General features: G+C 35.6%; 1 protein-coding gene and 1 pseudogene across 1 annotated transcript; both read right to left on the bottom strand.

Annotated features, from left to right (window-relative positions):
• Positions 1-7,897: 7,897 nt before the first annotated feature.
• Positions 7,898-9,708, bottom strand: LOC125873871 (bi-functional coumaroyl CoA and feruloyl CoA ortho-hydroxylase F6H2-2-1-like; annotated as a pseudogene).
• Positions 9,709-17,283: 7,575 nt separating this feature from the next.
• On the bottom strand, positions 17,284-22,364 carry LOC125873870 (leucoanthocyanidin dioxygenase-like). Its single transcript, XM_049554714.1, has 6 exons — positions 21,865-22,364; positions 18,193-18,310; positions 17,900-18,036; positions 17,685-17,812; positions 17,442-17,513; positions 17,284-17,345 (listed from the first exon to the last, which is right to left on the bottom strand). Exons 1-6 carry the CDS (start codon positions 22,362-22,364, stop codon positions 17,284-17,286), a joined length of 1,017 nt encoding a protein of 338 aa, XP_049410671.1.
• Positions 22,365-23,714: the final 1,350 nt, after the last annotated feature.

Genomic DNA, 23,714 nt, shown 5'->3' with positions numbered 1-23,714 from the left:
TGACTCCTTATGTTGCAATGAGGTTCGAAATTATTCCTGAACAACTTTTGAGCCCTGCAGTGTTTCCAGACTTGTTGGTGAGTCTATTTTAGCTAAGAGAGTTTATCATGATTATACCATTTCTGTCAATCACAAAGACACCATGGCTGACTTAGTTGAGCTAGACATGGTGGATTTTGATGTTATTCTAGGTATGGACTGGCTTCATACGTGTTATGCCTCAATTGATTGTAGAACTCGAGCTGTAAAGTTTCAATTTTCTAATGAGCCAGTATTTGAGTGGAGAAGTAGTTCAGCAGTGCCTACGGGTCATTTTATTTCATACCTTAAGGCCAAAAAGTTATTTTCCAAGGGGTGCATCTATCACTTAGTCTGAGTTAATGACTCTTAGTGTTGAGACACCACCTATTCAGTCAGTTCCAGTTAAGAGTGAGTTTCTAGAGGTCTTTCCAGATGATTTTCCTAAAGTCCCTCCTGAGAGAGAAATAGACTTCGTTATAGATATTCTTCTTGATACTCATCCTATTTTTATTCTGCCATATAGAATGGCTCCAGCTGAGTTGAAAGATATAAAAAGCAGTTGAAAGACCTTCTTGAGAAAGGTTTCACTCGACCAAGTGTCTCACCTTAGGGCGCTTTGGTCTTAATTGTAAGGAAAAATCATGGAATACTTAGGATGTGTATTGATTACCACCAATTGAACAAGGTTACTATCAAGAATAAGTATCCCCTTCTGAGAATTGATGATATATTTGATCAACTTCAGGATGCTTCTTGTTTTTCTAAGATAGACCTCAGATCTGGCTATCATCAATTGAGAGTAAGAGAAAACGACATTCCTAAGACAACGTTTAGGACCCGATATGGTCATTATGAGCTTCTAGTTATGTCCTTCGGCTTAACTAATGCTCCTGCAACGTTCATGGATCTTATACACAGAGTGTTTAAGCCTTATCTTGATATGTTTGTTATCGTATTCATTGATGACATTATGATTTATTCGAGGAATAAGGAGGATCATGCTAGTCATCTTAGAATGTTCTCCAAACTCTCAGAGATAGAGAGTTGTATGCCAAATGTTCCAAGTGTGAGTTTTGGCTTGAGTTAGTGGCGTTCTTAGGCTATATTGTTCTTGGTGATGGGATTTTATTTGACACTCAGAAGATTGAGGTAGTGCAGAACTGGCCTAGAGCCATATCTCCAACAGATATTAGGAGTTTCTTGGGATTGGCTGGTTATTATAGAAGGTTTGTCAAGGGGTTTTCAACTATTTCATCCCCTTTGACAAAGTTGACTAAGAAGATAACAAAGTTTCAATGGTCTGAAGCTTGTGAAAAGAGCTTTTTGGAATTGAAAATTAGGTTGACTACTGCCCAGTGTTGGCCTTACCAGAAGGTACACAAGGTTTTGTTATGTATTGTAATGCGTCCAGAGTTGGACTGGGTTGTGTATTGATGCAGAATGACAATATTATAGCTTATGCCTCTAGACAACTTAAGATTCACGAGAAGATTACCCAACCCATGATCTAGAGTTGGCTGTTGTAGTATTTGCTTTGAAAATATGGCGTCACTATCTCTACGGTGTTCATGTTGATGTGTTCACCGATCACAAGAGTCTTCAGTATGTGTTAAGTCAGAAAGATCTTAATCTCAGACAGAGGATGTGGTTGGAGTTACTCAAGGATTATGACATGAGTATTCTTTATCACCCATGTAAGGCTAATGTTGTTCTTGATGCCTTGAACATGATTTCTATGTGTAGTACTTCCCATGTTGAGGAAGGCAAAAAAGAGTTAGCCGAAGATGTGCACAGACTTGCACGATTGGGAGTCCAGTTAATGGAATCCAATAAAGGTGGAGTAGTGGCGATGAATGGGGCTAAATCATAACTAGTGTCCGAAGTGAAAGAGAAACAAGAGCAAGACCCTATTTTGCTTGAATTGAAGGCAAATGTTCATAAGCATTAAGTAATGGCTTTTGAACAAGGGGAGATGGTGTATTGAGGTATCAAGGTAGATTGTGTGTACCAAAGGTGTATTAACTTCAAGAGAGGATCATGAAGGAAGATCATAGCTCCAGATACTCAATCTATCCGGGTTCCACAAAGATGTATCGTGACTTGAGAGAAGTCTATTGGTGGAGTAGTATGAAAAGGTGTATTGCAGAGTTCGTAGATAAGTGCCCGAATTGCTAACAAGTCAAGGTAGAACACCAAAGGCCCGGTGGTATGGCTTAGAACATAGATCTTCCAAAATGGAAGTGGGAGATGATTAATATGGATTTTATTATTGGTTTGCCGTTGTCTCGCATGCAGCACGATTCTATTTGGGTGATTGTAGATCGAATGACTAAATTATCCCATTTCTTACCGGTAAAGACTACCTTTTCAGCAGAAGATTATGCCTAGTTATATATTCAAGGGGTAGTCAGACTTCATGGAGTTCCAGTGTCCATCATTTAGATAGAGGTGCACAATTCATCGCACAATTCTAAAAGTCTTTCTATAAAGGTTTGGGTTCGAAGGTGAATTTGAGTACTGCTTTCCATCCTCAGACCGATGGTCAAGCAGAACGCACAATTATGACTTTAAAGGATATTTTAAGGGAGTATGTGATCGATTTCAAGAGTAATTGGGATGATTACTTACCTCTCATTGTGTTTGCTTACAACAACAATTATCATTCTAGCATCCAGATGGCTCTTTATGAGGCTCTGTATAAGAGAAGATGTAGATCTCTTATTGTATTGTTTGAGGTTGGTGAAACTAGGTTGATGGGACCATACTTGGTTCATCAAGCTATGGAGAAAGTGAAGATCATTTAAGAAGGGTTGAAAACAATGCAGAGTTGTCAGAAATCCTATACTGATGTTAGGAGAAAAGACTTGGAGTTTGAGGTGGATGATTGGGTGTATTTAAAGGTTTCACCTGTGAAGGGTGTTATGAGGTTTGGAAACAAGGGGAAGATTAGTCCCTGGTATATTGGTCCTCACAGTATACCCAAGAGTTGGCAATGTAGCCTATGAGTTGGAGGTACCGCCAGAGTTAGCAGCAGTCCATCCGATATTCCATATTTCATTGTTGAAGAAGTGTATGGGCGATCCGTTACTTATTATACCTACTAAAAATATTGGTATTAAGGATAACATATGAGGAGATTCCTGTTGAGATACTTGACCGTCAGGTTCTCAAAGGGAGAACCAAGAGGGTTGCATCAATCAAGGTTTTATGGAGGAACTAGTTTGTTGAGGAATCTACTTGGGAGGCTGAGGAGGATATGAAGAAGAGATACCCACATCTCTTTGCTTCCGGAGAAGCTTCAAATCAAGGTACTAAGTTGAAATGTCGTGTTAAATTGCATATTGGGTGTTTGAGCTGAATGTTAGATGTTGCCACACTTAGTCTACTTAGAGTAATCTCATTAGAGAAAGAATGTTCCCAAGGGGGAGATATTGTAACATCCCGCCTTAGAAAGAGCTAAATTTAGAAAGAACTAATTTGGAAAGAGCTAATTTGAGATTTGTTCCGGTTAAGCTTAAGTTGTGAGTTTTGGGTCAACTTCAAACAACCATAACTTTCAGTACATGATGATTTAGGTAGCCTATAAGATATCAAATGAAAGTTATTGGAATCCTCTTTCCAAAACCATCGAGTTTGCTAAATTTCGAGTTCGGATGAAGGAGATATGCCCGTTTGAAGTCAGCCTGTCCAATTAAGGAAATTTACCCAAATTATGAGACGGTATTTTGGTCTTTTTCTTATCCACTCAGATTTTGCCTTTTTTTTGTAATATTTTAGGGGTCTAAACTGATTTGGGTCAGTTTTCACAATCCTAAATATGCTTAGGGTTTTGAGAAGAGTTCAAGAGGGGAAAAGAAGAAAGGTTNTGGTCTTTTTTTTATCCACTCAGATTTTTCCTTTTTTTAGTAATATTTTAGGGGTCTAAACTGATTTGGGTCAGTTTTCACAATCCTAAATATGCTTAGGGTTTTGAGAAGAGTTCAAGAGGGGAAAAGAAGAAAGGTTTAAGGCGTTCGTCAAGGTTCTTGAGATTTGTCGAGGAATTTCGCCAGGGGTTAATTTCTAAGAGGTATGTAAGCTTTCATAGTGTTGGGTTCATTCATCCACACGCCAATCATGTGATTTTGTCCAAAAATTTCATTCTTGAGGTAGAATGATTTGAGTTCTTGATGAATTTCTTGAAGTTTTGTTCTTAAATCGTTTACTATGAGTTTGATGAGTTCTTGAGATAAATATTATGAGTTTGAGAGTTTTTTTTGAGTAGATTCTCATGTAGTTGTATTGGGTAATTGAATCTAAAGAAAAATTGAGGAAAACAATTGATTCTAGGTGAATTAGGGTCAGAAAATGAGAAGAAAAATTCGTCGGATCGTTCGGGTGAGGGGTGGGATGACACGCCACTGATGCGCCAGCAATGTGCCAGAATGAAGCCTCTGAAGTTCAGGGGCTGGCGCCCCACGCCAACAGTGCACCAGGGTCGCCTGCCCCCACCTTTTTTCCATCGTTTTCTCCATCTAAAGTCCGTTAAAGTGTACCTTTATTCCCTTATAATTCTAACTAGTCTAAAATACATTTAATCATTGAGATATCCTTCATAACATGAATCATAACCCTTGAATTCATTTCAAATTCAAGGTAGAGTTAAGAGTAAAGTCTTGAGAGTTCTTTCGAGCCATTTTGAGAAGTCTTTTACAGTATTTTAAAACTTGTTTTTAAGACTTGAGTACTTGAGTTTGAGGATGAGGAGAGTGGATTTTCATTTTTTAAAATGAATATATGGGGACTAAGTATCCCCAAGAGTAAATGTTTTCACATTTTAAAAGAGAGAAAACATAGATTTCCAAATGAGTTCATGAGGAGTTTTTGAGTATAATCTCTTTTAAGAGAACCTTTTGAGTAATAATCTCAAACCTTGAGGATGAGGAAATGTTTTTAAACATATGAGCTGAGTTATATTTTTAGGAGTAGTATTGAGCACCGATATAGGGACGAGTTCATACAACTCAAAGTCCTCATAAACCATGTAGCCAACGTGGGTAGAAAGGGTTATAAATTTTATATGATTCCTTCTTGATTTTTAAGCACAGATTAGTGGATCCACTTAGTTGAGGATATTTTATACTCCGGCAAGGTATAGGACAATTCTGGCAGCGTAGACGAGATGATGTATCATCAGATAGCTCATAGGGATGGTTGTCTGTTTGAGAATCTCCCAAATTGAGTTATTTTGTATATTTACATACAAACTGTGTTATTATTGTATTTTATAATACATTGGGTTGTTATCTAATGTTTTAAATGCTATATATAATTGCATCTTTATTGTTGTTTTTATACTGTATTGAGTTGATTATCCATGTTTTTATACTATATATGTTTCCTTCCTTCCAAGTTCAAGCTTTTATGTTATGTTTAGTGTTCCCCTTACATGCTCGTACATTCAATGTACTGATGCCATTTGGCCTACATCATTTTCATGATGCAGATACAGAAGATCAGGGTCATCAACTAGCGCTTCATTGATACCACTTGCAGTTCCAGAGTTGTTTAGTGAGCCTCCCTACTTTTGGAGGGCCCCCTATATATTATATAAGTTTTGTTCAGATGATCGGAGGTCTTGTCTTGATATCCCTCATAGTATTAGAGGCTTAACATGCAGTAGTAGTTGAGAAGTCTGTTTTATTTTCTATTGTTAATGTTCTAGATTTGAGTTTCCCTTGTGGCCACTTTGAATATTTTTAAATGTTCTAAGTTTAGTATTTGAGACATTTTAGTTTAAACTTTATATTTGAGTTTATCTTATGTTGAGTAAGTCTTCCGCTGAGAGTTTAGCTGGGCCAAGGGTTGGCGTAGGGCCAACAATGGTTCTCAAGTGCCAATCACGTCCAGGGTGTAGGCTCAGGGAGTGAGTAATAGCACTCCAAAACATCAACATAGATTCACCAGCACTATAGTAGTCATTACATTACATAATATTTTCTTCAGTTGGCAATTCAAAGAGCTTGTGTGTTGCATTGGGATTCCATGATTGATGATTTGGAAGCAACCCCACTTGGTTGCTGGTTCTTGAATTGATTTTTAAACATTTAAATCATAAAAATTTGATAAATCAATTGTTCGGATAGATTCTTGATTGTCAATTTGGGATTTTTCTAGTCTGTGTTCTTTTGGTTGAATACATTGATTTGGGATAATTTCAAGGCATTTGTCTACTAGACCTTTTATTCCATTTGCTTTCTTGATTAAAAAATCAAGTATGTCATCATATGTTTCAAATTTTGATGAAGTCATTTGTGTGTGGAATCTTGATGAGTGTGTACTAATGGAAAAAGGAAATTTAGGGTTTTTCTATGGTGGGTTTGAGAGGGGTGCGTGTGGGGGAGGTAGGGGAAAAGGGATATCTATGAAATGATGGAATAAGGAGATTTGGGGTGTTTATGGCGCGTTTGAGGGGGAAGGGGTGTTAGGATTTTGCTCGAATTTTCTTATATTGTTTGAAGTTTATTTTTCTATTGAAGGAAAGTCAANGGGTATGTGTGAGGGAGGGAAGGGAAAAAGGGATATTTATGAAATGATGGAATAAGGAGATTTGGGGTGTTTATGGCGCATTTGAGGGGGAAGGGGTGTTAGGGTTTTGCTCGAATTTTCTTATATTGTTTGAAGTTTATTTTTCTATTGAAGGAAAGTCAATGTATTACCATAAATGCTTGTACTCTATTATGTCTATAAACAATTATCAGTAAAATAGTACTATTATAATTTAGTATTTTGTTTTAGTTTTAATATTATAATTTTATAGCTATAAATTCTTATGACAATTGAGAATATTTGATGGGGACATATATCAAATGTGTATTTTTTTTTGATTAAATAGGAAAAAGCTTTTAAAAGTCATAAAACCAGTACTACTTAAATCTTTTTGAAGAAAAAAAATTCATATGCTTGAGTGTATTTCCCTATAAATTACTAAATCTTCATCATTTTTATGTTCTTTGTTTTCTAGAAAATCGATACATTAATTAACCTCTCTCCAAACGTGTTAGATAGTGTAAAATGTGAAATAATTTAATTTCAACTATGCCAAATGCTCAAAATTCAAGAAATGTGAAATTATACACTTATTTATATTGGTTAAAAGGTTGGAAACTACATTCTACAACATATTAACACCGTTTTTTAATGAGTTGAGCTAGTAAATAAATGTGGCAATGATCAGGCCAAACTTGGATGGATTTGACGAATCATATTTTCATGAATGAGTTTTTATCGTTAGGGTGAATTTTTTGTAGAATTTATGTAGTATTTGATAATCACAACTCGACATTTGATACCTGTTTTCGTCATTGAGAGACTGCCTATAACAATCATTGATGATTGGGGGGTTTTGTCACCCTATATTTGATACTACTTTTAGGAGTGAAAGTAAATTCATTCTAAACTCAACATCTGTAGTTAATGATGGTGATAGTTACTACCGGTCACGATCTTAAAATATGACAAACGTAATTTAAGTAGGTGTTTTTTCCCTTATTTTTTGTATTCAGTATCCTATTTAAAACTTAATGCAAATACATTTTTAAACACGAGATGTATAATTGATGGCGGAGATAATTACTACTCATCATGAGTACATGTTTTTTCTTTTTCTATATTTGGTATCTGCTTTAAAACAAGCCCGTTTTCAAATTACAGAGTTCAAGTTCAAAATTATCACAGTGTTACACATCAATGATAAAAAGAATAAACTTAAAATATTATAAAGAAAAAAAATATGGAGTAAAGTTACTATAAATAAAAAGTAGGATAAAGTGTAAAGAAAGGTTATTAAATCATTTGAATAAAAAGAGATAACGACACAATCATACCAACTCACTGGTTATGTAAATAGAGACTTTTCGTCATTACATGATAATAAATTTGACAATAAAATAACATTCACAGAAGAAGAAATTTGTAAATTAAAATACCAAATTTTAACAAAATCTAGTGATGCTTTACTAGAAGGACTTTTACGTTAGAAATAATCCTAATAATCAGAATGCAAGACAGGTTTGTACACTGGTTTTTCTCCATCTTTCATTACTTGTGAAAATGGACCAATGACACTATCAAGTCTAGCGTTCACAAATAAAGATACAGATATTCGAGCCCTGCTTAAATCAACTGCTACACAATGCTCGATTCTCTTATATCGATCATTGCTCATAATCTGCAACAAGTCACCAATATTAACCACTAAGGCGCCTTTGATTGGATTAATGTGGATCCAATTATCTCCTTTAGTCCCAAGGACATATAGGTCTCCCGTGTTGTCTTGGAAGAGCAGAGTGATGCAGGACCCGTCGCAGTGTCGATGAGCCCCTATGGTGATACTTGGATTTGGGCATGGTGGATAATAGTTTATGTTGATCTTCATAGTTCCCATCAAGAGAGGTTCCGAAGATTCATCGATTTCATTGACATTGAGACCCTTCCATTACACCTCTAACAACTTTTTAGCAAGTGGTTTAGCCCACTTTTGGTACTCAAGACTTGGTACCCTATAAACCAATGACAAAGTCGGGAATTTCATTAAGAGCGTATGAAATTTAATGGCAAGGCAATTTAATGTCAAAGTAAAGAATTTCACTAAGAGTGCTTTCAATGTCCATCAGAGACAATATTTTTATCCCACAAAGGTAGAAATAAGATATGCGTACATCTTATTCTCTCCATACCCTACTTGTGGAATTATACTAGATATATTATTGTAAAACGGATATAAAAAATTCCTACATATGCAATATAATTCTGATTTAAGTTATATACACCATTATAAAATTTAGAGATAATGATAAAAAAACACGCCTGAAGTAATACATTCTTGAAAGTCTCCTATCTGACTATCATCAACTAACTAACAAATCACATCTCAAAATTAATGAGTTAGTTTCCATTTGGACGAAATTGTAAGCATAATTAACTTATGAAATAACCTTTTGTGATTGTATTGAGACACTTGGTCTTGTAAGTTTCAAGATTTGTTTTGATATATAGCTAACTATAGTTTAGATAGAAAATGCAAACACTTTACGGTTAATGATACGAAACTCATGAAAAAAGTAATACTACAGGTAAGTTTCTTATTTACTCAAAAACACGTCACCTATAAATGACACATAACCGAAAACCCACCCAAAAAGCTACCTTGTTTGAGGAGGGCAAAGATTGTTATCATTTTGTGGATTACAACCATGTTTTATACTATCCCTCCACTCCAAAACTTTTTCAATTTACTCACCAATAGCACTCCAAAACATCAAGACATATTCACCAGCACTATAACTATCTTTACAATAATTAACTTTTTCTTCAGCTGGCAATTGAAAGAACTTGTGTGCTGCATCTTTCAAATCTTCAAGAACTTCAATTGAGATCCCATGATTGATGATTTGGAAGCAATCCCACTTGGTTGTTGCTTCTTGAATTGTTTTTTCAACATTTAAATAATAAAAATTTGATAAATCAATTGTTCGGATTGATTCTTGATCGTCCATTTGGGATTTGTCTAGTATGTGTTCTTTTGGTTGAATACATTGATTTGGGATAATTTCGAAGGCTTCTGTCTACTAGACCTTTTATTCCATTTACTTTCTTGATTACAAAATCAAGTATGTCATCATTTGTTTCAAATTTTGATGAAGTCATTTGTGTGTTGAATCTTGATGAGTGTGTACTAATGGAACAAGGAAATTCAGGGTTTTTCTATGGTGGGTTTGAGAGGGGTATGTGTGAGGGAGGGAAGGGAAAAAGGGATATTTATGAAATGATGGAAGAAGGAGATTTGGGGTGTTTATGGCGCGTTTGAAGGGGAAGGGGTGTAAGGGTTTTGCTTGGATTTTCTTACATTGTTTGTAGTTTATTTTTCTATTGAAGGAAAGTCAATGTATTACCATAAATGCTTGTACTCTATTATATATATAAAAAATTATCAGTAAAATAGTTCTACTATAATTTAGTATTTTATTATAGTTTTAATATTATAATTTTATTGCTATAAATTCTTATGACAACTGATAATATTTGATGGGGACATATATCAAATGTGTATTTTTTTTTTATTAAATAGGAAAAAGCTTTAAAAATTCATAAAATCAGTACTACTTAAATCTTTTTGAAGAAAAAAATTTCATATGCTTGAGTGCATTTCCCTATATATTACTAAATCTTCATCATACTTGTATTCTTTGTTTGCTAGAAAATTGATACATTAATTAACCTCTCTCCAAATGTGTTAGATAGTTTAAATGTGAAATAATTTAATTTCAACTATGCCTAATGATCAAAATTCAAGAAATGTGAAATTATACACTTATTTATTCTGGTTAAAAGGTCGGAAATTACATTCTACAACATATCAACACAGTTTTTTTAATTAGTTGAATTAGTAAAGAAATGGGGCAATGATCAGGCCAAACTTGAATGGATTTGACGAATCATATTTTCATGAATGAGTTTTTGTCATTAGGGTGAATTTCTTGTAGAATTTATGTAGTATTTGATAATTAAAACTCGACATTTGTAGTTATGCTATTTTCATACTGATTTAAGGCCTCCCAACGATCCCGTGTCCTAGTCGTTGCGCTTCAGTCCATTTCTCGGCTTCCCTTGGGCGATTTGCACTTCTGATTGGTTCCAGTCGTCCACAACCTTAATGAATGGACTATAACGGGGTCAAACAATCTATTCGGGTTTTCGGTCGGTTCCCATTCGCCTTCCCCCCTCATAATTCATTAGTGGGTAGGGTGGTAAACTTAGAGTGCGCCCGCCACCTCTTCAGATGTGTCCTCGACAACGTGGCGGATACCGATTTTTGTCATTAAGAGACTACCTATAACAATCTTTGATGATTGAGGGGTTGTCACCCTATATTTGATACCACTCTTAGGAATGAAAATAAATTTATTCTAAACTAGAAAGCTATAGTTTATGATGGAGAGAGTTACTACCGGTCATGATCTTAGAATATGATAAGCGTAATTTAAGTAGATGTTTTTTCCCTCATTTTTTGTAATCAGTATCCTATTTAAAACTGAATGCAAAGACATTTCTAAACTCAAGATCTATGATTGATGGCGGAGATAATTACTACTCATTATGAGTATGTATTTTTTCTTATTCTATATTCGGTATCTGCTTTAGAGAATGCCCATTTTCAAATTATAGAGTTCAAGTTTAAAATTATCATAATGTTACACATCAACGATTAGAGGAATAAACTTACAATACTATAAAGAACAAAATATGGGGTAAAGTTATTATAACCAAAAATTAGGATAAAGGGTAAAATAATATTATTAAATCATCGGAACAAAACAAGATAACGACACAATCATACCAACTCAATGGTTATGTAAAGAGAGACTTTTTTTCATTACATGATAACAGGTTTGACAATAAAATAACATTCACATAAGAAGAAATTTGTAAATTAAAATATCAAATTTTACAAAATCTAGTGATGCTTTTCCAGAAGGCCTTTTATGGTAGAAATAATCCCAATAATCAGAAGCAAGACATGTTTGTACATTAGTGTTTCTCCATCTTTCAGCATTTGTTGAAATGGACCAATGACACTGTCACGCCCCGAGCCTACACCCTGGGGATTGACACTCAAGAACCATTGCTGCCCCCAAGCGAACCCTTGGCCTGACTTAACTCATAGCGGAAGACTTAAATAACAAGATAATAGTCTTAAAGATAAACTCATGAAATAACTTAGAATGTCTTACAAGAACATTCAACTAACTAGCCAAGATGGAAACTCAAATCTCAAAACATAAGCCAATAACAAGGTATTGACAAATGAACTAACTAACTGTCTATGAAGCCTCTATATACTGAGATGGATGTCGGGACAAGACCCACTACATCCTAATGAACTAACTAATGAAAGCAATAAAAAGGAAATCCTCTGGAAAGCAAATAGGCCCACCAACTGACTCTGAGTGCTCAACTGGATCAACGAGGCGCTGGGTGCTGATCCTGGTTTCTGTATCTGCATCATAGAGCGATGCAGGCCAAATGATATCAGTACATTGAATGTACGAGTATGTGAGAGGAAAACTAAATATAATATAAGCTTGAAAAGAATCTGAATAGAACACTTACCTTAGCTTTACTCAACTCAAATGCAAAGTAAAACAACTATAAAGGTGCAATTTATACAAAGCATTTAAAACAATATATGACAACTCAAGGTGTTAAAGAAATACAATAACAACTCAGTTTACATATAAAGTAATATAATACTTTGGGAGTTTTCTCTAATCGACAACCACCAGTGTGGGCTCAAGTGATGATACTACGTCTCGCCCACGCTGCCAGAACTGTCCTATACGTTGCCGTGATATATAACGCCTCAACTAAGTGGATACACTAGTCTTTGCTAAAAATAACTAAGGAATCATCTAAAAAGTATGACCCTTTCTACCCATGATGACTACATGGTTTATGGAGACTTGAGTTATCTAAACTCGTCCCCATATTGGTGCTCAATACTACTCCCAAAAATATACTCAGCTCATATGTTTAAAAATAAAACTCTTTCTGTGGTTTGAGATAATTACTCAAAAACTAGCTCAAAAGCTCTCTTGGAAATCGGTGTTTTCTCTCTTGTTTAAATGTGAAAACATTTACTCTTTTGGGAATACATAGTCCGGTATACTCTTTTGAAGCAAAGAACTTTGGTCTTTACTCTTTATTCAACTCAAAACTCAAGTCTTAAAACAAAGTTAAAACGTTTGCACAAGACTTTTGAAATGACAGTAAGAACTCTCTAGACTAGGCTCTTAACTTTCCTTGAATTTGATTTATGGATTCAAGGATTGTGATTTGTGATAGGAAGGATCTCATGATGTTTAGGAGTGTTTTTAGATAGTTAAACATGTGAAACGATCAAGAAATCACTATCTGGAAACGAGTCCGCGACACGTAGATGCATTTTTATTTTTGGTTGCTAAATAAATTTTGAGGCAGAATTGTCTGTGACCACTTCGCGATGCGAAGAAAATTCCACAACCAAGAGGAACATGTCTGCAACGTGGACATTGTACCCATATTCGCCCGACTTTTTTCCTTCTTCGTTTTCAAGCCCCAATTCGCCTAAACTCGATTCTTTTTCCCAAATTCTCTTAGATTCAGATACCCAGTAAATGTACCCAAGAACCTAACCAACAACAACTCTATAATTCATCACAATATTCTCAAGAACTCCTCAATCTCAGCCCAACTCAAGAACGAAAACAAATTCAAGAGCACATATCAAGAACATCAAACTTTCAACCTTTTTAGTACGAATTCACGCTGAAATAAACATGTTTGGCATGTGTGTGAACGAACCCAACGTTATGAAAGTTTCACATACCTAGTAGGAATGAATCCTTGGCAAAATCCACAATCGAACTCGCAAGAACTTGGCGAATCTTGAACTTTTCTTCTCCTTTCCTCCTATTTTTTCTTCTCTCAAAGCCCTAACGTAATTTTCAATAGCGTAATTTGAACTAACTCAGTTTAGACCCCAAATAATTTACTAAAAATGGATTTAATTAATCTAGGTAGTGAAAAGACCACAACAAACTTCTAAAATCCGGTTTTGACTGTCCTTATCTAGATAACCCGGCTTCAAATGGGCATATCTCCCTCACACAAACTCAAAATCGCGCAAACTTGGCAGCGTTGGAAAGATAATTCAAAATATTTCCTAAGTATCTTGTACAACACCTAAATAATCTTGAGCTAGAAATTATGGTCATTTGAAGTTGACCCAATACTCAAACTGAACTTAAATTTGTCAAATTTCCAGATTTTCATTCTTTCCAAAAATTTCCAGATTTTCATTCTAGTTGCGGGATGTTACAATATCTCCCTATTGGGAATATTCATCCTCGAATGAGATTACTCTTAGTAGGCTAAGGGTGTAACATCTTACATTTAGCTCAAACACCCAACAAACAAATCTAACACATCAAACATATAAATTAGTACCTTGGTCGGGAATTTATCTAGGCTCAAAGAGATGTGGATATCTCTTCTTCATATCCTCCTCAACTTCCAAGTAGCTTCCTCAACAAACTGATTTCTCCTAAGAACTTTGACTGATGCTACTTCCTTGGTCCTCAACTTGCGAACCTAACGATCTAGAATCTGAACATGGATCTCCTCATAAGACAAGCTATCCTTGATACCAATATCTTCAGTTGGTATGATCAATGAAGGATTGCCCATACACTTTTTCAACATGGAGATGTGGAAGACCGGATGGACTGCTGCTAACTCTTGTGGTAGCTCTAACTCATAAGCTACATTGACAATCCTCTTGGATATTCTGTAAGGACCAATATACCGGGGACTAAGCTTCCCCTTCTTACCAAATCTCATAACACCCTTCATGGGTGAAACTTTCAAGTAGACCCAATCATCTAACTCTAAGTCTCTCCTCCTAACATCAATGTAGGATTTCTGACGACTCTGCGTTGTTTTCAACCTTTCTTGAATCACCTTCACTTTCTCCATAGCTTGATGAACTAAGTCTGGTCCTATCAACCCAACTTCACTAACTTCAAACCATCCAATAGGAGACCTGCATCTTCTCCCATAAGGAGCTTCATAAGGAGCCATCTGGATGCTAGAATGGTAACTATTGTTGTAAGCGAACTCAATGAGAAGTAGGTGATCATCCCAATTCTCCTTGAAATCAATCACACAGACCCTCAACATATCTTCTAAAGTCTTAATAGTGCGCTCTGCCTGACCATCTGTCTGAGGATGAAAAGAAGTACTTAAGTTCACCTTTGAAACCAAGCCTTTCTAAAAAGATATCCAAAACTGTGCAGTAAATTATGCACCTATATCTGATATAATAGATACCGGAACCCCATGGATTCTGACTACTTCTTGAATGTACAACTTGGCATAGTCTTCTGCTAAATGGGTAGTCTTTATAAGCAAAAAGTGGGCCGATTTTGTCATCCTATCAACAATCACCCAAATAGAATCATGCTGCTTGCGAGACCTTGGAAACCCATTAATGAAGTCCATATTGATCATCTCCAACTTTCATTTCGGAAGTTCTATATTCTTAGCCATACCACTGGGCCTTTGATACTCTACCTTAACTTGTTGGCAATTTGGACACTTAACAACAAATTCTCCAATTCCCTTCTTCATACTACTCCACCAATAAACTTCCCTCAAGTCAAAATACATCTTTATGGGACCTGGATGAATGGAATATCTGGAGCTATGAGCTTCCTCCATGATCTTTTCTTGGAGTTCATCCACCCTTGGTACACACAACCTACCTTGATATCTCAATACACCATCTCCCCCTTGTTCAAAAGCCAATACTTTTTGCTTATGAACATTTGCCTTCAATTCATGCAAAATAAGGTCTTGGTCTTGTTTCTCTTTAACTTCAAACACTAATGATGATTAAGCCCCATTCCTCAGCACTACACCTCCTTCTGTGGAATCCATTAGTAGAACTCCCAAGCGTGCAAGTCTTTGCACATCTTTTGCTAACTCTTTCTTGTCTTCCTCAAAATGGGCGGTACTACCCATAGACAATCTACTCAAGGCATCCAAAACAAAATTAGACTTACCTGGGTGATAAAGGATACTTATGTTATAATCTTTGAGTAACTCTAACCGCCTTTGTTGTATAAGATTAAGCTCTTTCTAACTAAACACATACTGAAAACTCTTGTGATCGGTGAATACATCAACATGAACACCCTACAAATAGTGGCACCATATTTTTAAAGAAAATACTACGGCAACTAACTCTAGATCATGGGTTGGATAATTCTTCTTGTGAACCTTAAGCTGTCTGGAGGCATAAGCTATAACTTTGCCATTCCGCATTAACACACAACCCAAACCAATTCTAGACGCATCACAATATACGACAAAACCTTGAGTACCTTCTGGTAAGGTCAGTACTAGGGCAGTAGTCAACCTCTTTTTCAATTTCTGAAAGCTTTTCTCACAAGCCTCAGACCATTGAAACTTCATTGTTTTTTGAGTCAACTTGGTCAAAGGGGATGAAATAGATGATAACCCCTCTACTAACCTTCTATAATATCCAGCCAATCCAAGAAACTTCTAATATAAGTTGGATATGTGGGTCTAGGCCAATTCTGCACTGCCTCTATTTTCTGGGTATCAACTCTAATTCCATCATCGAAAATAATGTGGTCTAAGAATGCCAAAGACTCAAGCCAAAACTCACATTTCGAGAACTTAGCATACAACTCCCAATCCTTTAGAGTTTGGAGAACTATTCTGAGATGACTAGCATGATATTCCTCATTCCTTGAATATATTAGTATGTCATCAATGAATACGATAACAAACATATCTAAATAAGGCTTGAATAGTCTATTTATAAGGTCCATAAATTCTGTAGATGCTTAGTTTAATCGAACAACATGACCAGAAACTCATAATGACCATAACGGATCCTGAAAGCTATCTTTGGAATATCACATTCCCTTACTCTTAACTGATGGTAGCAAGATATAAGGTCTATCTTAGAGAAACAAGTGGCACCCTGAAGTTGATCGAAGAGATCATCAATTCTTGGAAAAGGATAGTTATTCTTGATGGTAACCTTGTTCAACTAATGGTAATCTATACACATCCTAAGGAACCATCCTTCTTCCTCACAAATAAGATCAGAGCGCCCCAAGGTGAGGCACTTGGTCAAATAAAACCTTTCTCTAGGAGATATTTCAACTGCTCTTTAAGCTCTTTTAACTCTGCTAGAGCTATTCTATATGGAAAAATAGATATTGGATGATTATCAGAAACAATATCTATACCAAAGTTTATCTCTCTCAGGAGGGACTCCGGGTAGATCATCATGAAAGACTTCTGGAAACTCACTCACAACTGGAACTGATTCAATAGGAGGTGTCTCAACACTAGAGTCATTAACTCGGACTAAGTGATACACACACCTCTTGGAAACTAACTTTCTTTCCTTAAGGTACGAAATAAAATGCCCCTTAGGAACTATTGAACTACTACTCCACTCTATAACTGGCTCATTAGGAATTTGGAACCTAACAACTCGAGTACTACAATCAATGGAAGTATAACATGCATGAAACCAATCCATACCTAGAATGACATCAAAATCTACCATGTCTAACTCAACTAAATAAGCTATGGTGTTCTTGTGATTGATGGAAATGACATAATCGCGATAGACTCCCTCAGCTAGAATAGACACCCCAACAGGTGTAGAAACACAAAAGGGCTCACAAAGTTCTCAGGAAGGACTTCAAAATTCATTACAACATAAGGAGTCACAAAAGATAAACCCGCTCCTGGGTCTAGCAAACCATACACATTAAAAGTAAATACTTTGAGCATACCAGTGACAACATCTGGAGAATTCTCATGCTCTTGACGACTTGTGATAGCATAAAGACGGTTTGCTCCTCCACCTGCCCCCGAAGTAGCTCCTCTAGATGCAGCCTTGTCTGGTGGAGCAACTGATGAAGATTGTCATCTATTGCCCTGATTCCCATTACCTTGCCGGTTCTTACGACACTCTTTCATGAAGTGACTCTCTTGTCCATACTTGAAACAACCTGTGAAGCCATCATGATACTTACCTGGGTGGTTCCTACCACACTTAGCATATTCATGAGCCCAGTTACCTCCCTGTGCCATACTACCATGTGATTGTGCAGGTCTAGCTCTGAAGTGCTGGGAATTTTGACTATTGTACTCATCTTTGTTTCTGGGTACGGGTGCACTAGCAGATGATGGAGTAGATCTCTTTTCCTTTTGATGAAAGGACGAACGATTTACATTATTTCTCTGCTACCCGGACTCATTCCCTGTTTTCGCGTTCTTGTTCCTAAACTCTTCCCTATCCCTCAACTTATCTTTCTCAACCTGTTGCACATAAACCACAAACCTTGCTATATCCATGTCCCCTATTAGCATAGCCACCTTGCCCTCCTTTATTGACAGACGGGACATCCCATTAATATATAGACTCATCCTGCTCCTCATATTTGCAACCATCTCCAGAGCATATCGGGAAAGTTGGGTGAACTTCAAGCTGTACTCATGAACACTTAGTGAATCTTGCTTAAGGGTAAGGAACTCCTGTACCTGAGCCTTTCTTAATTCTCGGGGAAAGAAACGCCCCAAGAAAGCCTCCTCAAATATAGCCCAACTCAAAATTGGTGCACCCTCATCTCTACCCTTCTTCCCCTGGTCAAACCAAGTCCTAGCAACATTCTTTAGTTTATATGCAGCTAGTTCCACTCGCTTAGCATCAGTAGCGTGCATAACCTCAAACACCTTTTTTCAGTTCCTCAATAAAATTTTCTGGATCCTCAGTAGTGCTTGAACCAGTGAAGCTTGGAGGATTCATCCTCAAGAACTCGCGGATCCTCGAAGTATCAACCTCTTCCTATCGAGCCCCTCTTTGTTGCCCTACTTGGTTTGTCACAACTTGACTTAACATTTAGATTGCTTCCTAAAATTAAGCATTGGTGACCTCTCCTTGGGGTTATTTGGTGCATTAGGTACCCCTTGCTCCTCAATGTTCCTCCTAGTAGAACGACCTCGAACAACTCTTCATGGAGGCATGATCAACTGAAAGATACGCGCAGGCACGAGTTAGAAAGAGACTTTATAGAGATAAACTCTATCGCACGAAATGAGTATTAAAGAATTGATGGAAATTCCTAAATGTTGCAGCCTCCTAATTATAGATGTGGCGCACTTCACACCATTAACTAGGACTCTACAGACATGACTTCATAGACTCCCTAGGACTCTTGAACTTTGTTCTCTGATACCAAGTTTGTCATGCCCTAAGCCTACACCTTGGGTAGGACTAACACTCGAGAACCATTGCTGGCCCCAAGCGAACCCTTGGCCTGGCATAACTCATAGCGAAAGACTTAGATAACAAGATAATAGTCTTAAAGATAAACTCATGAATAACTTCGAATGTCTTAAAAGAACTTTCAACTAGCCAAGATGACAACACAAATCTCAAAACATAAGCCAATAACAAGGTAATGACAAATAAACTAACTAACTGTCTATGAAACCTCTATCAACTGAGATGGATGTCGGAAAAAGACCCACGACATCCTAATGAACTAACTAATCAAAGCAATAAAAAGGAAATCCTCCGAAAAGCAAGGAGGCTCACCAACTGATTCTGAGTGCTCAACTGCATCAGAAAATGATGTAGGCCAAATGGCATTAGTACATTGAATGTACGAGTATGCGAGGGGAAAACTAAACATGATATAAGCTTGAAAAGAATATGAATAGAACACTTGCCTTAGCTTTACTCAACTCATGGATACACAACTCAAATGCAAAATAAAACAACAATAAAGGTGCAGTTTATATAAATCATTTAAAAACAGTATGTGACAACTCAATGTGTTAAATAAATACAATAACAATTCAGTTTACATATAAAGTAATATAATAATATGGAATTTTCTCTAATCGACAACCACCACTATGAGCTAAAGTGATGATATAGAACGCCTCAACTAAGTGGATCCACTAGTCTATGCTAAAAAGTACTAAAGAATCATCTAAAAAGTATGACCCTTTCTATCCATGATGGCTACAATGTTTATGGAGACTTGAGTTATCTGAACTCGTCCCCATATTACTCAATACTACTCCCAAAAATATACTCAGCTCATATGTTTAAAAACAATCTCTTTCTATGGTTTAAGATAATTACTGAAAAACTAGCTCAAAGGCTCTCTTGGAAATCGGTGATTCCTCTCTTGTTTAAATGTAAAAACATTTACTCTTTTGGGAATACATAGTCCCGGTATACTCTTTTGAAGAGAATAACTTTGGTCTTTACTCTTTACTCAACTCAAAACTCAAGTCTTAAAACAAATTTAAAATGTTTGCAAAAGACTTTTGAAATGACTTTACGAAATCTCTAGACATGGCTCTTAACTTTCCCTGAATTTGAATTTATGGATTCAAGGATTGTGATTTGTGATAGAAAGGATCTCATGATGTTTAAGAGTGTTTTTAGATAGTTAAACATGAGAAACGATCAAGAAACCACTATCTAGAAATGAATTCACGACGCGGAGATGCATTTTCATTTTTGGTCGCGAATTAAATTTTGAGGCAGAACGGTTCGTGACCGCTCCGCTCCGCGAAGAAGAATTCCCCAACCCTGAGGAACAGTTCCGCATCACGGACCTGGTACCCAGATTTTTAGGGGAATTGGGCATGGTGGATAACAGTTATGGTTGATATTAATGGTGAAAAACACGTCTGAAGTAACACATCTTTGAAAGTTTTGAGGTTTGTTTCGATAAATAGCTAACTATAGTTTAGATAGAAAATGCAAACACCTTACAGTTAAAGTATGAAAATCATGAAAAAAGTAATAATACACGTTTGTTTCTTACTTCCTCAAAAACACGTGACCTATAAATTACACATAATCGAAAACCCAAAAAGTTACCTTGCTCTAGGAGGCCGAAGATTGCTATCATTTTGTGGATTACAACCATGTTTTATACTATACCTTCACTCCAAACTTTTTCATTTTTCTCACCAATAGCACTCCAAAAAGTCAAGACAGATTTACCAGCACTGTAACCGTCTTTACAATACTTAACTTTTTCTTCGGGGCGGAGGGGTGTTAGGGTTTTGCCCGAATTTTCTTAAATTGTTTGAAGTTTATTTTTCTATTGAAGGAAGGTCAATGTATTACCATAAATGCTTGTACTCTATTATATCCATAAAAAAATATCAGTAAAATAGTGCTACTATTATTTAATATTTTATTCTACTTTTAATATTATAATTTTATAGCTATAAATTACTATGACAATTGAGAATATTTGATGGGGACATATATCAAATGTGCATTATTTTTTTAATTGTTTTAGTAAATAGGGAAAACCTTTAAAAAGTCATAAAAGCAGTATTACTTAAATCTTTTAGAAGAAAAAACTCCATATGCTTGAGTGCATTTCCCTAAAAATTACTAAATCTTCTTCATATTTGTGTTCTTTGTTTCCTAGAAAATCGATACATTAATTAACCTCTCTCCAAACATGTTAGATAGTGTAAAATGTGAAATAATTGAATTTCAACCATGCCAAATGCTCAAAATTCAAGAAATGTGAANAATCAGTGACAAAGACGGGAATTTCGTTAAGTGCGTACATAATTTATTGGCAAGGTAATTTCATGTCAAAGTAAAGAATTTCTCTCTGAGTGTTTCCATAGTCCATCAGAGACAACGTTTTTACCCCACAAAGGTAGAAATACGATCTGCGTACATCCTATCCTCTCCGTACCCTACTTGTGGAATTATACCAGATATATTATTGTAAAACGCATAGAAAAAATTCCTACACATGCAATATAATTTTGACTTAAGTTATATACACCTTTATAAAATTTAGAGATAATGGTGAAAAACACGCCTGAAGTAACATGTTTTTGCAAGTCTCCAAATCTGACTGTCATCACTTAACTATCAAATAACATCTCAAAATTAATGAGTCAGTTGCCATTTGCACAAAATTTTAAGACTAATTAACTTGTGACACAACCTTTTGTGATTTTATTGAGACACTTGGTGTTGTACGTTTCGAGGTTTGTTTTGATAAAAAGCTAACTATAGTTCAGATAGAAAATGCAAACACCTTACGGTTAAAAGATATGAAACTCATGAAAAAAGTAATACTAGAGGTATGGTTCTTACTTACTCAAAAACATGTGGCCTATAAATTACACAGAACTGAAAACCCAAAAACTTACCTTGTTTGAGGAGGCCAAATATCGCTATCATTTTGTGGATTACAACCATGTTTTATACTATCCCTCCACTCCAAAACTTTTTCATTTTTCTCACCAATAGCACTCCAAAACATCAAGACAGATTCACCAGCACTATAATTGTCTTTACAATACATAACTTTTTCTTCAGCTGGCAATTCAAAGAACTTGTGTGCTGCATCTTTCAAATCTTCAAGAACTTCAATTGGGATCCCATGATTGATGATTTGGAAGCAACCCCACTTGGCTGCTGCTTCTTGAATTGACTTTTCAACATTCAAATCATAAAAATTCGATAAATCAATTGTTGGGATTGATTCTTGATTGTCAATTTGGGATTTGTCTAGTCTGTGTTCTTTTGGTTGAATACATTGATTTGGGATAATTTCAAGGCTTCTGTCTACTAGACCTTTTATTCCATTTGCTTTCTTGATTACAAAATCAAGTATGTCATCATTTATTTCAAAGTTTGATGAAGTCATTTGTGTGTTGAATCTTGATGAGTGTGTACTAATTGAACAAGGAAAATTGGGGTTTTTCTATGGTGGGTTGAGAGGGGAGTGTGTGGGGGAGGGAGGGGAAAAGGGCGGTCTATGAAATGATGGAAGAAGGAGATTTGGGGCTTTTATGGTGGGTTTGAGGGGGGAGGGGTGTTAGGGTTTTGCCCGAATTTTCTTAAATTGTTTGAAGTTTATTTTTCTATTGAAGGAAAGTCAATGTATTACCATAAATGCTTGTACTCTATTATATCCATAAAAAAATATCAGTAAAATAGTGCTACTATTATTTAATATTTTATTCTACTTTTAATATTATAATTTTATAGCTATAAATTACTATGACAATTGAGAATATTTGATGGGGACATATATCAAATGTGCATTATTTTTTTAATTGTTTTAGTAAATAGGGAAAACCTTTAAAAAGTCATAAAAGCAGTATTACTTAAATCTTTTAGAAGAAAAAACTCCATATGCTTGAGTGCATTTCCCTAAAAATTACTAAATCTTCTTCATATTTGTGTTCTTTGTTTCCTAGAAAATCGATACATTAATTAACCTCTCTCCAAACATGTTAGATAGTGTAAAATGTGAAATAATTGAATTTCAACCATGCCAAATGCTCAAAATTCAAGAAATGTGAAGTTATACACTTATTTATACTGGTTAAAAGGTCGGAAACTAGATTCTACAACATATCAACACAGTTTTTTAATGAGTTGAGCTAGTAAATAAATGGGGGAATGATCAGGCCAAACTTGGATGGATTTAAAGAATCATATTTTCATGAATGAGTTTTTGTCATTATGGTGAATTTTTTGTAGAATTTACGTCGTATTTGATAATCAAAACTCGACATATGATACCATTTTCGTCATTCAGAGACAACCTATTTGATGATTGAGGGGTTTTGTCACTCTATATTTGATACGACTCTTAGGAGTGAAAGTAAATCCATTCTAAACTCGAAATCTATAGTTAATGACAGAGATAATTACTACCGGTCACGATCTTCGAATATGATAAGCGTAATATAAGTAGGTGTTTTTTCCTTTCATTTTTTGTATTCAGTATCCTATTTAAAACTGAATTCAAATACATTTCTAAAATCGAGATCTATAATTGATGGCGGAGATAATTACTACTCATCATGAGTACATGTTTTTTCTTATTCTATATTCGGTATCTGCTTTAAAGAAAACCCATTTTCAAATTATAGAGTTCAAGTTTAAAATTATCACAGTGTTACACATCACTGATTAGAAGAATAAACTTGCAATATTATAAAGAAAAAAATATGGGGTAAAGTTATTTTAAACGAAAAGTAGGATA

The sequence above is a fragment of the Solanum stenotomum genome, chromosome 8 (genome assembly GCF_019186545.1).
Source record: "Solanum stenotomum isolate F172 chromosome 8, ASM1918654v1, whole genome shotgun sequence".
NCBI classification, from domain to species: domain Eukaryota; kingdom Viridiplantae; phylum Streptophyta; class Magnoliopsida; order Solanales; family Solanaceae; genus Solanum; species Solanum stenotomum.
This window is presented reverse-complemented; position numbering and strand designations above follow the sequence as displayed.